General features: G+C 48.5%; 1 protein-coding gene across 1 annotated transcript in view; it reads left to right on the top strand.

The window, feature by feature from the left end:
• The window catches only part of PCK1 (phosphoenolpyruvate carboxykinase 1), a 43,316-nt gene extending 28,192 nt beyond the window's left edge, over window positions 1-15,124 (top strand). The window contains 10 exon segments of the mRNA XM_070381508.1: window positions 9,261-9,525; window positions 10,382-10,562; window position 11,097; window positions 11,292-11,495; window positions 11,605-11,792; window positions 12,026-12,188; window positions 12,805-13,029; window positions 13,118-13,249; window positions 13,655-13,750; window positions 14,100-15,124. Coding sequence (XP_070237609.1) covers window positions 9,261-9,525; window positions 10,382-10,562; window position 11,097; window positions 11,292-11,495; window positions 11,605-11,792; window positions 12,026-12,188; window positions 12,805-13,029; window positions 13,118-13,249; window positions 13,655-13,750; window positions 14,100-14,554 — 1,910 coding nt within the window. The 3' untranslated portion in view covers window positions 14,555-15,124.
• Window positions 15,125-16,591: the final 1,467 nt, after the last annotated feature.

Raw genomic sequence — 16,591 nt, 5'->3', positions numbered from 1 at the left:
ATATGCAGATGCAATTTCCTTCTCCAATGCATGAAAGTGAAAAGTGAAAGTGAAGTCTCTCAGTCGTGTCCGACTCTTAGCGACCCCATGCACTGCAGCCTACCAGACTCCTCCATCCATGGGATTTTCCAGGCAAGACTCTTCACGACTGAGTGACTTCACTTTCACTTTTCACTTTCATGCACTGGAGAAGGAAATGGCAACCCACTCCAGTGTTCTTGCCTGGAGAATCCCAGGGACGGGGGAGCCTGGTGGGCTGCCGTCTATGGGATCGCACAGAGTCGGACACGACTGAAGTGACTTAGCAGCAGCAGCAGCATGCAGATGACACCACCCTTATGGCAGAAAGTGAAGAGGAACTAAAAAGCCTCTTGATGAAAGTGAAAGAGGAGAGTGAAAAAGTTGGCTTAAAGCTCAATGTTCAGAAAACAAAGATCATGGCATCTGGTCCCATCACTTCATGGGAAATAGATGGGGAAACAGTGGAAACAGTGGCTGACTTTATTTTGGGGGGCTCCAAAATCACTGCAGATGGTGATTGCAGCCATGAAATTAAAAGACGCTTACTCCTTGGAAGGAAAGTTATGACCAACCTAGATAGCATATTCAAAAGCAGAGACATTACTTTGCCAACAAAGGTCCGTCCAGTCAAGGCTATGGTTTTTCCAGTGGTCATGTATGGATGTGAGAGTTGGACTGTGAAGAAAGCTGAGCGCCAAAGAATTGATGCTTTTGAACTGTGGTGTTGGAGAAGACTCTTGAGAGTCCCTTGGATTGCAAGGAGATCTAACCAGTCCATTCTAAAGGAGATCAGTCCTGTGTGTTCTTTGGAAGGACTGATGCTAAAGCTGAAACTCCAATACTTTGGCTATTCGAAGAGTTGACTCATGTAAAGAGTTGACTCATTGGAAAAGACCCTGATGCTGGGAGGGATTGAGGGCAGGAGGAGAAGGGGACGATAGAGGATGAGATAGCTGGATGGCATCACCGACTCGATGGACAAGAGTTTGGGTGAACTCCGGGAGTTGGTGATGGACAGGGAGGCCTGGTGTGCTGCAATTCATGGGGTTGCAAAGAGTCGGACATGACTGAGCGAATGAACTGAACTGAACTGAACTGAAGGGAGGTCATGGGCTTGCAGTTGAGAGCCCTAGCTTGGGAAAATGGTTTATTTGCTCTCTCTTGTTGGTGTTTAGTCACTGAGTCGTGTAATTTGTCCTCTCTGAGTCTCAGCTGTTCCATCCTTCCAATGAAAGAATTGATTGTAAGCGGTGGATTTCCAATGTTTTCTGAAATTCCTTGCTCAAACATAGATCTAGTATGTCCCTCTAATACAATATGTGCCATGTGCGTGTGTGCTCAATTGTGTCCAGCTCTTTGCGACCCCATGGACCGTAGCCCTGCCAGGCTTCTCTGTCTGTGGGATTTCCCAAGCAAGAATACAGGAGTGGGTTGCCATTTCCTCCTTCAGGAGGTTTTCCCACCCCAGGGATCAAACCTGCATCTCCTGCATTGCAGGCAGATTCTTTGCCACTGAGCCATTTGGGAAGACCCAATATATAGCACAGGTGAGGTCAAAATGCTGTGGGTGAGGAGGGTTCTGACCACATCTCACTGGCCATTCACCCTTCCTCCTCCTTAGGAGGAAGTTCAATGAGGTGGCCAAAGTACTGGAGTTTCAGCTTTAGCATCAGTCCTTCCAAAGAACACACAGGACTGATCTTTAGAATGGACTAGTTGGATCTCCTTGCAATCCAAGGGACTCTCAAGAGTCTTCTCCAACACCACAGTTCAAAAGCATCAATTCTTTGGCGCTCAGCTTTCTTCACAGTCCAACTCTCACATCCATACATGACCACTGGAAAAACCATAGCCTTGACTGGACGGACCTTTGTTGGCAAAGTAATGTCTCTGCTTTTGAATATGCTATCTAGGTTGGTCATAACTTTCCTTCCAAGGAGTAAGCGTCTTTTAATTTCATGGCTGCAATCACCATCTGCAGTGATTTTGGAGCCCCCCAAAATAAAGTCAGCCACTGTTTCCACTGTTTCCCCATCTATTTCCCATGAAGTGATGGGACCAGATGCCATGATCTTTGTTTTCTGAACATTGAGCTTTAAGCCAACTTTTTCACTCTCCTCTTTCACTTTCATCAAGAGGCTTTTTAGTTCCTCTTCACTTTCTGCCATAAGGGTGGTGTCATCTGCATATCTGAGGTTATTGATATTTCTCCTGGCAATCTTGATTCCAGCTTGTGCTTCTTCAAGCCCAGCATTTCGCATGATGTACTCTGCATATAAGTTAAATAAGCAGGGTGACAATATACAGCCTTGACGTACTCCTTTCCCGATTTGGAACCAGTCTGTTGTTCCATGTCTAGTTCTAACTGTTGCTTCCTGACCTGCATATAGGTTTCTCAAGAGGCAGGTCAGGTGGTCTGGTATTCCCATCTCTTTCAAAATTTTCCAGTTTATTGTGATCCACACAGTCAAAGACTTTGCTATTCTTTGGAACTCTGCATAGTCAGTAAAGCAGAAGTAGCTGATTTTCTGGAACTCTCTTGCTTTTTCCATGATCCAGCAGATGTTGGCAATTTGGTCTCTGGTTCCTCTGCCTTTTCTAAAACCAGCTTGAACATTTGGAAGTTCACAGTTTACGTATTCCTGAAGCCTGGCTTAGAGAATTTTGAGCATTACTTTACTAGCATGTGAGATGAGTGCAATTGTGTGGTAGTTTGAGCATTCTTTGGCATTGCCTTTCTTTGGGATTGGAATGAAAACTGACCTTTTCCAGTCCTGTGGCCACTGCTGAGTTTTCCAAATTTGCTGGCATATTGAGTGCAGCACTTTCACAGCACCATCTTCCCGGATTTGAGATAGCTAAACTGGAATTCCATCACCTCCACTAGCTTTGTTCATAGTGATGCTTTCTAAGGCCCACTTGACTTCACATTCCAGGATGTCTGGCTCTAGGTCAGTGATCACACCATCGTGATTATCTAGGTCTTTTTTGTACAGTTCTTCTGTGTATTCTTGCCACCTCTTCTTAATATCTTCTGCTTCTGTTAGGTCCATACCATTTCTGTCCTTTATCCAGCCCATCTTTGCATGAAATGTTCCCTTGGTATCTCTAATTTTCTTGAAGAGATCTCTAGTCTTTCCCATTCTGTTGTTTTCCTCTATTTCTTTGCATTGATCGCTGAGGAAGGCTTTCTTATCTCTCCTTGCTATTCTTTGGAACTCTGCATTGGATGGGTATATCTTTCCTTTTCTCCTTTGCTTTTCGCTTCTTTTCTTTTCACAGCTATTTGTAAGGCCTCCTCAGACAGCCATTTTGCTTTTTTGCATTTCTTTTCCATGGGGATGGTCTTGATCCCTGTCTCCTGTACAATGTCACGAACCTCCGTCCACAGTTCATGAGGCACTCTATCTATCAGATCTAGTCCCTTAAATCTATCTCTCACTTCCACTGTATAATCACAAGGGATTTGATTTAGGTCATACCTTAATGGTCTAGTGGTTTTCCCTACTTTCTTCAATTTAAGTCTGAATTTGGCAATAAAGAGTTCATGATCTGAGCCACAGTTAGCTCCCAGTCTTGTTTTTGCTGACTGTATAGAGCTTCTCCAACTTTGTCTGCAAAGAATATAATCAATCTGATTTCAGTGTTGACCATCTGGTGATGTCCATGTGTAGAATCTTCTCTTGTGTTTTTGGAAGAGGGTGTTTGCTATGACCAGTGCATTCTCTTTGCAAAACTCTATTAGCCTTTGCCCTGCTTCATTCCATATTCCATGGCCAGATTTCCCTTTACCTCAGGTGTTTCTTGACTTCCTACTTTTGCATTCTATTCCTCTCTAATGAAAAGGACATCTTTTTTGGGTGTTAGTTCTAAAAGGTCTTGTAGGTCTTCATTGAACCATTCAACTTCAGCTTCTTCAGCATTACTGGTTCGGGAATAGACTTGGATTACTGTGATATTGAATGGTTTGCCTTGGAAACGAACAGAGATCATTCTGTCTTTTTTGAGATTGCATCCAAGTACTGGATTTCAGACTCTTTTGTTGACCATGATGGCTACTCCATTTCTTCTAAGGGATTCCTGCCCATTGCTGCTGCTGCTGCTAAGTCACTTCAGTTGTGTCCGACTCTGTGCGATCCCATAGACAGCAGCCCACCAGGCTCCCCCGTCCCTGGGATTCTCCAGGCAAGAACACTGGAGTGGGTTGCCATTTCCTTCTCCAGTGCATGAAAATGAAAAGTGAAAGTGAAGTCGCTCAGTTATGTCTGACTCTTAGCAACCCCATGGACTGCAGCGTACCAGGCTCCTCCGTCCATGGGATTTTCCAGGCAAGTGTACTGTAGTGGGGTGCCATTGCCTTCTCCTTCCTGCCCACGGTAGTAGATATAATGCTCATCTGAGTTAAATTCACCCATTCCAGTCCATTTTAGTTCACTGATTCCTAGAATGTCGACATTCACTCTTGCCATCTCCTGTTTGACCACTTCCAATTTGCCTTGATCCGTGGACCTAACATTGAGAAGACTCAGAAGAATGCCCCCTAAATCCCTCAGAACACAGGGTGGATACCACGGCTCCTGACTCTACAGGAACTCCAAGTTCTGGTTGGCTGGTCTTGGGAATTTCTGTTTTAATTTTATTGGCCTCAAGGTAACCAGGAAAACTCCAATATATGTCAATCAAACTGTTCTCAAAATCTTCTGGGAGATTCCGCCCAAGTTCATGGCTTTGCTTTTCATTGCTTATCTGGAATGCAGCCATTCCCCACCCCTCGCCTCACCTGCTCATACCTTTCATCCTGGTCCTGCCTCGGATTCTGAGTTGCCCTCCTGACGGCTCCATCCACACAGGCAACTTAAATCTTTTCTTTTCTTTTTTAATTATAGGATAATTGCTTTACAATGTTGTGTTGCTTTCTGCTGTACAACAACATAAATCAGCCATAATTATATATATATCTCCTCCCTCTTGAGTCTCCCTCCTCCTCCCATCCCACCCCTCCAGGTTGTCATAGAGTACCAGGCTCTATGACACACACACATATATATATGTGTGTGTGTGTCTATACACACACACACACACACACACACACATACGTATAGGCTCCCTGTGTTATATAACAGCTTCCCACTACTTATCTGTTTTGCACATGATAAAGGTTTTTCACGATAAAGGCTTTTCAGTGGGCTTCCCAGGTGGCGCTAGTGGTAAAGATTCCGCCTGCCAGTGTAGGAGATGCAAGAAACTTGGGTTCCATCCTGGGTCAGGAATATTCCCTGGAGAAGGAAATGGCAACCGACTCCAGTATTCTTGCCTAAGAAATCCCATGGACAGAGGAACTGGCAGGCTACAGTCTATGAGGCTGCAAACAGTCGGACACAGCACAAATTACACAAAGGCTTTTCAAAGTCTTGCTTCCTCACTCCTCAGAACCCTGGGGTCAGCCAGCTACAGCTTAGGACAACAAAAAAAAGTGTGTGTGACCTCAAGGAGATGTAGTGAAACTGGTTTTTTTTTTTTTTTTCAGTGTCTGATCTTTCTCCTTTCAACAAAGCAGTTTTGTGTCTGGGCTCAACTTTTCAGATGCTTTCTAAAAGAAGAGAAACTGTGTACCTTAGGATATGTTTAAACGGCCCCAGGAAAGCCAAGGGGTCTCTGTGGTGTTTGCAAATGTAGAAACGACAAATGCAGCTCACAGAGTGGCCTGGGCAGAGGTAGCCCCCACCTTCCCTGGCCACCTAGGAATGTATTGAAAAATCCACAAGGCGGGTGTGACTGAGGGTCCTCAGGGAGTCCAGCAGCAGAGCGATAGCAGAGCTGCCACGGCAGGTCCCCATGGCTGGTACTCAGTTCTGAGACTGACTTACAACTCAGTGTTAGTCACTCAGTCGTGTCCAACACTTTGCGACCCCATGGATTATATATAGCCTGCCAGGCTCCTCTGTCTATGGAATTCTCCAGGTAAGAATACTGGTGTGAGTAGCCATTCCCTTCTCCATTGGATATTCCTGGACCAAGGACTGAACCCAGGTCTCCAGCACTGCAGGCAGATTCTTTCCCGTCTGAACTACCTGGGAAACCCATTTACAGTGAAGCCCGTGGGTAAATGGGGAAGACACAACATCACCAGTCAGTCCTTTGAAAACATTGCTCAGTGAGTCCCTTCTGGGGCAGGGAGTCTCCGAGGACAGGGACAGACCCGGGTCCTGAGTCATCATCAACAGAGGGCATCAAGTGGGGCAGCCGGAGACAAGCCTCAGATCTGCTCCATCTTGGTCTCTGAGTTGGGGTGTTTTTAAAGAGGAAGAGCAAAGAAACAGGAATTGACCATTGTTTTGTGACATTTCTTAACCGTACTTTCAGGGGTCAGGATTCTCTGGTTTATGACTCTCTGGCCAGGTGATCTGTGGCTCAGGGGTCTGTGAGTTCACCTGGCCTTGGAGAAACAATCCGAGTTTGTACGTTAATGATGAGACCTACAGCAGCAACCTCAGTGCGTTAATGAAGTTCTGACAACAATGGTCTTAGTTATCTAACTCGGGTTGATTAGTGCTCAGTTAGCACAGCATGGAGTTCTGAGGGGACAAGAACAGGATTGAGGTCAGAAGAGGCAGATAAGGGGACAGTTTGGGTAGAGAGATTAATCATAAACTGAGTAAGGGAACACGATTTTGGGGGGCTCGGTTTCACTATTACAGTTTTTAATCAGCAAACTGGGAATCTCTACTCACTTGGGGAGATCAGCCACCCGGGTGTGAATGTGTGTGCTTCGTATTCACTCAAAGGTTGTGCCTCTGAATGGCTAATTTCACTCATGTCAGATGCTCAGAAAGTGTCCCCAGCAACGGAGTGTTACGTTGTGGTAGAAATTAGACGGGACACGCTTCTGTTTGGTTGACAGCATTGTTATGAATGAATTTCAGTGACCATTTAGGCAAATGATTTTAAACTAAACAGAAACATCTCCCGTTGTACTTACACTGAAAGATTCAATTGGCTGAATTAAAAGTCTGAATAAATGAACTTGCTTGTATCCTTTAAAAAAATCTCTCCTTCTGCCCTCACAGCAACTATTGATTTATACTTTCACAGTAAATTAGTTTGTTTTGTAGAATTTTATATGATGGGAATCATAAAAATGTTTACATTCTAAAAATTGTACTTTCCCTCAATGCTGCATTATTATTTCATAATTCATAGCTTCATTCTTTTTATAGTCATGTATTATCCTGTATAGGTGCCCCACAATTTCCTTACCCACTTAGTGGACATTTGGCTTGTTTTCAGCTTTGGCTTTTACAAACAAAGCCTTATGTTACACACACACACAAAATCTGAGTAAATGAAGCATAGCAATGGGTTGATAGTTTTGGTGGAAGTTGGTGACGTGTGTACACTCAACACGGCGGTGGGAGTGAAGTCCCATAGGATGGTCCTCAAAGAACTTCTGGTCTGAGATTGTTGTTCCCAATGCCTTGTGATTGTCACAGCTCCTCACAGACACAGTCTTGGAGCCGTCTCGGCTCACACTCCACGGGGCACGAGGGCAGGTTTCCACTGACCTCCTCCAGTGAGAGGACGCCCACTGAGCTGTGGGGCTGGCTGCCGGTGGTTGGGGCCTGGCCCTGTTCTCCTGACTTCTCACCCAGTGTTCTCGAAAAGCTAGCCAGCAGTTCCATAGCTCATTAAATTGGACTGATGTTGTGATGGCTTGCAAAGCAAATTTTTTTTACAGCTGTTATAAAGGTCTCATTGCTCAAGTGTAATCGAGCAAAACTGCCAAGCCCCCTCCACTCCCTGGACGCTAGGATTTGCAAGGGCAACAAAAAAGTGTACAGTTGACTCCAGAAATACTGCACCCAGCCCAGAACTCCTGGGATGATACGTGGAAGGTTCCAGGAAGGGCAAAGGTCCCTTACAAGAGGCAGTCCGGAGCTCGGCGGCTTGTGTTCCAGCCCCTCTCTGCAACTCTGTCTGAACCATCTTGGTCTTTTAGATGCTTTCTAAAAGAAGAGAAACTTTGTACCTTAGGATATGTTTAAACGGCCCCAGGAAAGCCGAGGGGTCTCTGTGGTGTTTGCAAATGTAGAAACGACAAATGCAGCTCACAGAGTGGGCTGGGCAGAGGTAGCCCCCACCTTCCCTGGCCACCTAGGAACATATTGAAAAATCCACAAGGCAGGTGTGACTGAGGGTCCTCAGGGAGTCCAGTCTGGGATTGGGGGGTAGTCGCCAGATCCCTGATGCCTCAGTGTCCTTGTCTGCACACAGTGGGGCTTGTGGACTCCACTTAGGGTGCAAGGAGTTAGTCAATGCAGAGCACTTACAACAACGCTCTGCATTTATTCATTCAGCACCTACTGTGTGCCAGAAACTGTGCATACAGAAAGGAACAAAATAGATAGAGATCCTTGCCCTTGTGGAATTTATACTTGGGGTAGGGGCAGGGGGCACACCATGGACACTATAAGGTTAATAGCCCTTAATTAGGTCAGACAGTTGCCAATAAGCCAGGCACCATCCCACATTTGGGGGTGTTCTTCCCATGGGCCTTTGCCTGTGGGGTGACACCTCACCACTGCTCTATTCTGGCAACCAGCAGCCATCTGTACACAAGACGCATGGCCAAAACCCCTGAGGTCCCCCACGAGGCTCTGTGCCATTCCACCCTGCCCTTCAATGGGAGGGCCTGTGTTTCGCATCTTCAGGGGACTGGGGCAGAGCTCCATCAATCAGAAGTTGTGTAAGGGCCTGCCATGGCTGGTCCAGGGGCCGCAGGCCACGTGGCACTCATTAACGACTGTCTGTTCAATGATTATCTGCCTGGGTTTATTGTGGTGAGCCAGTCCAAAGCATAACTGATCGTGGCCGTGATCCAAAGACCAGCCCCTGACGTCAGAGTCGAGCCTCTCTGGGTGTGGTTGGGGGCCGGGCCTCTCTCTTTCTTGGAATTTAAAGGCCAGGAAGTTCTGCCTCCAAACCCTAAACAGGGCCTTCCCATTGGGAACGCACACTCACCCGCGGGAAGAGCCTTGCAAGGGACCCTTTGGCCTCTGACCTGATCGTCCAAAGAGAAAGGTAGGCACAGCCTGTTCACATGCGTTTCTAACAGACTTCAGTGCTAACTGGAACTGCTTTTCTTTTTCCTCCCAGCCACATCGGTGACCCCGACCAAGTGTGCAGAGTTGAGGGTGTCCATGGTTATCTTGTTCAGGAAGCCTGTGCTTTTTCTATTGCAGGGAACCTTGGCATCCGTGCCCCCCAGCCCAGCTCTGCAGAGATGCCTCCTCAGCTCTCAGACGGCCTCAACTACTCAGCCAAAATCGTCCGGGGCTCCCTGGACAGCCTGCCCCAGGCCGTGAGGGAGTTCGTGGAGAGCAGCGCCAAGCTGTGCCGGCCCGACCAAGTCCACATCTGCGATGGCTCCGAGGAGGAGAACCGGCAGCTGCTGAGCCACATGGAGGAGGAGGGTGTGATCAAGAGGCTGAAGAAGTATGACAACTGGTGAGCACGCCTCTGCCCCCTGGCATTCGGCTTTCCTCTCTACCCAGGGTGCAGGTGGAACAAGGGGGCGGAGGGCCTCAGCAGAGCTGGGGCGGGGCTGTGTGGTTTGCAGACTCTTGAAAAGCTTAGTAAAAGAGCCAGAACTGTGTAGACTTAATTTTACAATGTTTGCAGAGCAGTCCAAGTCATCAATGAAGGGGCACATGCAAACTGTCTTTGCAAACCAGGTCCCTGATTCAAGGGAAGGTCAGACACGCCCTGTCCTAAAACATGAACTCCTGGTCTAGTGAGTGTCCCTCCGACTATTCGCAGTGGACGTGGCTGTGTCCACATTGATGCAGCATCCTTAGTGCCCTTGGTACCTGCCATGTGTGGGAAGAACATGATGAGAACACTGGTCCCTTCCTGAATGGTCCATGGCTGAGGGAACCTAGGGAGCAGATGCCATGAAGAATACCAGCACTTCTCTAATCCCCACCTGTGTATTTAAAATTTTTATTTACTTATTTATTTTTCGCTGTGCAGGTTCTTCATTGCTGCGATGGCTTTTCTTTGCTTGCAGAAAGCAGGGGCTACTCTCTGGTTGCAGTGCCAGGGCTTCTCATTGTGGTGGCTTCTCTTGTTGCAGAGCACGGGCTCTAGAGTGTGGGGGCGTCAGTAGTTGAGGCTCCCGGGATCTTACACACAGGCTCAGGCTCAACAGTTGTGGTGAAAGGGCTTAGTTGCTCCATGGCATGTAGGATCTTCCTGGATCAGAAATCGAACCTGTGTCCCTTGCATTGCAAGGTGGATTCTTTACCACTGAGCCACTAGGGAAGCCCCTAATCTGTGTATTTTAACTTTTTTTTCTTTGCAGCTGGTTGGCTCTCACTGACCCCAGGGATGTGGCCAGAATTGAAAGCAAGACGGTCATCATCACTCGAGAGCAAAGAGATACGGTGCCCATCCCCAAAAACGGCCTCAGCCAGCTGGGCCGCTGGATGTCCGAGGAGGATTTTGAAAAAGCATTCAACATCCGATTTCCGGGTGCATGAAGGGTGAGTGAAACATTTATTTGACTGGGTACAATATCAGCAAACCTTTTATTATCATCTCTGTCCTACTGGTAATTGTCCCAGGAACTCCCATTGCTCAGAGAGTTATAAATTCCACATGAGAACTGGCCACATGTTGAAAACGTACATCTCAGTTCTTGTTTTATAGACTAATTTCTACGCTTGTGAATTTAAGATAGCTTGGTGGAACCCAGCTGCACATTTATGAAAACTCTTTAATTTTGCTGTTGTGTCCACCTTTTCATTTGGTGTTGTTGAGTTGCTAAGTTGTGTCCGACTTTTTTGTAACCCCATGGACTGCAGCATGCCAGGCTCTTCTGTCCGCCACTATCTCCTAGACTTTGCTCAAACTCTTGTCCATTGAGTTGGTGATGCCATCCAACCATCTCATCCTCTGCCACTTCTTTCTACTTTTGCCTTCAATCTTTCCCAGTGTCTTTTGCAATGAGTTGGTTCTTCGCATCAGGTGGCCAAAGTATTAGAGCTTCAGCATCAGTCCTTCCAATGAGTATTCAGGGTTGATTTCCTTTAGGATTGACTGGAGTAATCTCCTTGAAGTCCACAGGACTCTCAGTGGACTCTTCCAATCAAGGGGCTGGTGGCAAGCAAGATGTGATGCTGTCGGAGGGGGATCATGAGAAGGGTCACAGATGGTGGTTGTCTGTGAGTCTGGGGTTGTTTCTCACCAGCTCCCACCTCCCGGCCCCACAGGTCGCACCATGTATGTCATCCCGTTCAGCATGGGGCCCCTGGGCTCTCCTCTGTCCAAGATTGGCATCGAGCTGACAGACTCGCCCTACGTGGTGACCAGCATGCGCATCATGACGAGGATGGGCACCAGCGTCCTGGAAGCGCTGGGGGACGGCGAGTTCGTCAAGTGCCTCCACTCCGTGGGGTGCCCTTTGCCTTTAAAAAGTAAGCACATTATTTCAAAATCAAAAGCCAGAATTAAAAAAAGAAAAAGCCTGCCCTTAAACTCCTTTGGGGACCTGGCACACTCATGTGGGCGTGTCCTCCTGCACAGAGCCTTTGGTTAACAACTGGGCCTGTAACCCCGAGCTCACACTCATCGCCCACCTGCCCGACCGCCGAGAAATCATCTCCTTTGGGAGTGGGTACGGCGGGAACTCGCTCCTTGGGAAGAAGTGCTTTGCCCTCAGGATGGCCAGCCGGCTGGCCAAGGAGGAGGGGTGGCTGGCAGAGCACATGCTGGTAAGACGCAGGGAATTCTAAATGTGTGCAGCAGAGGGTCGGGCAGAGGAGGGGAAGTGGCAGACCCCTACTGCATTAGCATTCCTGGTATGCATCAGAGTTCCAGTGCTCCAAGGACACTGGGAATTCCATCAGTAACGATGAATGGCTTCCAGGCCCCCTCCTAGACTAGGGCATGGACCTCTGGGGCAGAAAGGAACCAAGTGCTTCAGGAGAAATCTTGTCTCCAACAGATTCTGGGCATCACCAACCCCAAGGGCCAGAAGAAGTACTTCGCGGCTGCGTTTCCCAGCGCCTGTGGGAAGACCAACCTGGCCATGATGAACCCTACTCTCCCGGGATGGAAAGTAGAGTGTGTGGGTGATGATATCGCCTGGATGAAATTTGACCAACAAGGTGACTCTTTTAGGCCCGGGTGTTGATGATAATCGTTGGACCTGAGTGAAGTTTTGGGGTTTAAACATGCCAAATCCTCCCAAGTCCACAGTGTCTGGATTTTTAAATTCAGTTAGTTCTTGCAAAAGCTCGGACATATGTATTCCATCAGCTTTCTTTAATCTCATATCCAATCTGGATTGAAATGGGACCTTCTATCACTGTTTGTTTATATTTTGTTTAGTTGCTAAGTCATGTCTGACTCTTTGCAACACCATGGACTGTAGCCCGCCAGGCTCCTCTGTCCATGGGATTTCCCAGGCAAGGATACTGGAGTGGGTTGCCATTTCCTTCTCCAGAGGATCTTCCTGACCCAGGGATCGAACCCACATCTCCTGCATTGACAGGCAGATTCTTTACCACTTAGATACCTGGGTTGGTTAAAATAGTTTGATGGGAAACTGGTAAGAAAGTCAAAGTTGATTAATAATGCTGGCATGAGGCAAGAGAAAGAGATTCTGGGGAGGAGGGAAAAAATAAAGACTTGAGAATTTGGTGCAGAAATTAACCTGGCAAGATATAAGATGGTACACTTCCCTTGGTACTCACTTCCACTCCTTGGTTTAAAACTTTCCAGGTAACTTGCGGGCCATCAATCCAGAGAATGGGTTTTTTGGTGTCGCTCCGGGAACCTCTGTGAAGACAAATCCCAACGCCATCAAGACCATCCAGAAGAATACCATCTTCACCAACGTGGCCGAGACCAGTGACGGGGGCGTTTACTGGGAAGGCATTGATCAGCCGCTGGCCTCAGGCATCAAGCTCATTTCCTGGAAGGGCAAGGAGTGGGACCCCAAGGATGGTAAGCCCCCCAGGAGGCCCGGCGCCCCGGCCCTTGGGTGTGTGTGCTTGGCCAGACGCTCAGGGCCTGTCTTCCCTTGCTGCTGTAGGGGAGCCTTGTGCCCACCCCAACTCACGGTTCTGCACTCCGGCCAGCCAGTGCCCCATCATTGACCCTGACTGGGAGTCTCCAGAGGGCGTGCCCATTGAGGGCATCATCTTCGGAGGGCGCCGGCCTGTTGGTGAGGCTCCTGGGCAATCAGGCTGGGACACGGGTGTGTCACTATGGGGGGATGTGTCACTACAAGGGCTCACGTTCCGTGACCTGGTTGAAGGATGTCAGGGATACGGAGCTTCCTTTCACAAATGACAGGGTAATGAGCAAGCTCGGGCGTAGAACTTAGTCTCTGGCCGCTGAAACTCCGGGGTCCTTGTCCAGGGATGGGGCTCCTAGTTTGACTTTGGCCACGTGGCCTCCTGCCATGACTCTGACGTGGCAGTGTCCGCCCTTAGCTCTGGCGCTCCAGCATCAGCCCCTTTAGAAGAGAGACGACATGCAGCATGTCTTTCCACTTGGGAGATGGCGTCGTGGCTGAAGGGGGCTGGGGGTCAAGGCCTCTAAGGAGTGTTTCTTTCTCCTGCTAAAGGTGTCCCTCTGGTCTACGAGGCTCTCAGCTGGCAGCACGGTGTGTTTGTGGGGGCGGCCATGAGATCTGAGGCCACGGCAGCGGCGGAGTACAAGGGTGAGTCTGGCCAAGATCCGGGGCCACCAAGAAGGGACAGTGACAGCTCTATCTCTGTGTTTCTCCGACTCTCTGTTTTTTCTGTTGCTCTGCTTCTCTGTCTCTCTCTGTCTCTGTTTCTATGTCTCTCTGTCTCTCTCTCTCTGTTTCTATATCTCTGTGTCTCTCTGTCTCTTTCTGTCTCTATATCTCTGTCTCTCAGTTGCCCCTCTGTCTCTTTATCTCTCTGTCTCCCCGTGTCTCTCTCTGTATATGCAGAGAGGTACAGAAAGCCAGGGGGCTGTGTCAACAGTAAGTGTGCCCATAGTCCTGTGAGGCCTCACTTACCCACAGAGTCCCCTGTTAACAGGCAAAGTCATCATGCACGACCCCTTCGCCATGCGCCCCTTCTTCGGCTACAACTTCGGCCAGTACCTGGCACACTGGCTCAGCATGGCCCAGCGCCCCGCAGCCAAGCTGCCCAAGATCTTCCATGTCAACTGGTTCCGAAAGGACAAGGCCGGCAGGTTCCTTTGGCCCGGCTTCGGCGAGAACTCCCGGGTGCTGGAGTGGATGTTCAACCGCGTGGTCAGGGAAGGCGGCGCCAAGCTCACGCCCATCGGCTACATCCCCGATGAGGATGCCCTGGACCTCCGGGGCCTGGGGGATGTCGACGTGAAGGAGCTCTTCCACATCTCCAAGGAGTTCTGGGAGGAGGAGGTGGAGGAAATACAGAAGTACCTTGAGGAGCAAGTGAACGTCGATCTACCCCCAGAGATCAAGAATCAGGTCCTGGCCCTGAAGCAGAGAATCAGCCAGATGTAATCAGGTTCGCCTGACTGTCCACCTCCAATCCACACAACGCACCAGGAGCAGGAGACACGGCGCTTCCCGAATTCTCACTGCCTGCAGCACCGCAATGAGCGCACCCAGGGGCTGATCGAAACCCTTAATTTTTCAGATAAGACCGTACAGCAGACTGAAGCTAGTCACTAAAGAGGTTGGGGAGGGAAATAGCAGGCTCCAGGAAATAGCAAACATTCATGATACAATGCACGTTTGTTCAACTTAGGGACACTCAAGCAGTCTTCTTTGTCTTTTCCCCTTAGCTGTATCAGTTAGCCAGGATGCACAGAAAAAGGACACTTGAGCTGTATATATGTGTGTGTGCACATGCGTGTGTGTCTGTGTACTGTCGTCTAAAACGTATTTAATGACTTTAGAAAAATCTTGGGCAAGATTACCTCCTAGTTGTTGCTAGAATGCAATGTTGCTTTCTTATTAATATGTGTGTTTAAATTATTTTTATATACCATGGTTCCTTACCTTTACATAATTTCAACATTTTCCCCTAACACTTCTTGGGAAAAAAAATCACAAAATAAACTTTTATAGAAAAGATGAATTTGTTTGCCTGGTTTTTCTTATCTGAACAGCCAAGAAGAGGGGACTCTGATGAAACCTTCTGTGATAGAATCCCTTCCAAAGAACGTGGGACCACCTTGGTGGAGGGGGTGAGCTGGGGGGTGGAGGGGGCCAGATGGGGAGGTGTGAGCAGAGAGACTGTCACCCAGAGGTGACACGGCACCATGCTTTGGGTTTTCTGAATTAACTCGAAGCCATCCATTAGTGCCCTTGAACATCCACAAACCTTTAAATTGTGGGTCTTGGGTAAGGGGAACAGGAGAGTTTAAAGCATGCTTCTTGACAAAACCTTGGGTGTGGGGCTTAGGCCTTTCATAAGAATTATATTGTGTCCAATTTCACAGACTTTTGTCAATAAATGCCCTTTTTAGCAACTCTTTTCTTCACTGTCATCCACTGGGGAGGAGAGTGGAGACAGAAATATCCTTCAGAAGAAAACAGCAAAAGGCATTGATGGAGCACCTTCTGTATACAGGGCATCATGCCTTTGATGGGCTCAAGTGGGCTGCCTTGCACCTCCTCTGGTGCCTCTGTCCCCAGTGTTTATCGGGTCCTCCGGGCAGTTTGAACAGACCACATGCTGGACCGGGCACATGTGTTCAATAGATGCACCGGGCTTTCTCTGGCTGCTAGTCTCCTTTCTGGGCCAGCTCTCCTGCTCAGCACACACCAGGAAGTCAGTTCTTCTCAGCTCTGCTCGCTTCCACAGCTTATGGACTCACCGTCCCCTTAAAGTCCTCTGTTTCTTCTGGGATCCACGTGGATGGGCAAGCTGAGATCCACCCGATGTTATAGGTGGGGAAACCAAGGCCAGGTGGGTCCTTCAGGGCTGCCAAACCATAACCAGAGTTTTCTTCCCCTTTAAGGAGCTGAGAGCCGACGGGGCTCCGCTGGCAAAGTGTCATGTTCTGATAGCAAAATCACTGACAGCAAAAAATCATTTAACTGAATTAAGTGCTATCTGCTGTATTAATTTAAATCAGTGGCTTTCAAACTTGTTTCTTCCTTTTCACTACAGAACCCATGCTTGACAGCTACTCTGACTCAGAAACCCAGCTTCTAAGGGAGACAGAACGGGAGGCTGCCCACCTGAGGCTGGGCAGGTGTCGGGACCCAGGCCTCCCGTTTTCCTTTTTTCTACTCCCTGGGGGCCTCTGAGGAAGTTCCTTGGACCCCTGAGAGGCACTTTCAGGATATAGTTGGGGCACCATTTTTAAAATGCAGGCCCCAGACTTTGGCATCCTGTTCTAGGCTCTCGGAGGCTTCATCTCTTTTCGAGCAAAGCCGTCCATCTCACAGTTCCCTGCGCACAGAATCACCCACCCAGCCAGCAGACTCACACAGGACTGTGTTGCCACCTGGCCTAGGAAGCGAGGGAGACAGCCTGGAGGAAGTGTCTTAAACAGAATAAGAATTTTCAGGGAACCAAAAGGACTC

This window comes from Bos mutus, chromosome 13, assembly GCF_027580195.1.
Source record: "Bos mutus isolate GX-2022 chromosome 13, NWIPB_WYAK_1.1, whole genome shotgun sequence".
NCBI classification, from domain to species: Eukaryota; Metazoa; Chordata; class Mammalia; order Artiodactyla; family Bovidae; genus Bos; species Bos mutus.
This window is presented reverse-complemented; position numbering and strand designations above follow the sequence as displayed.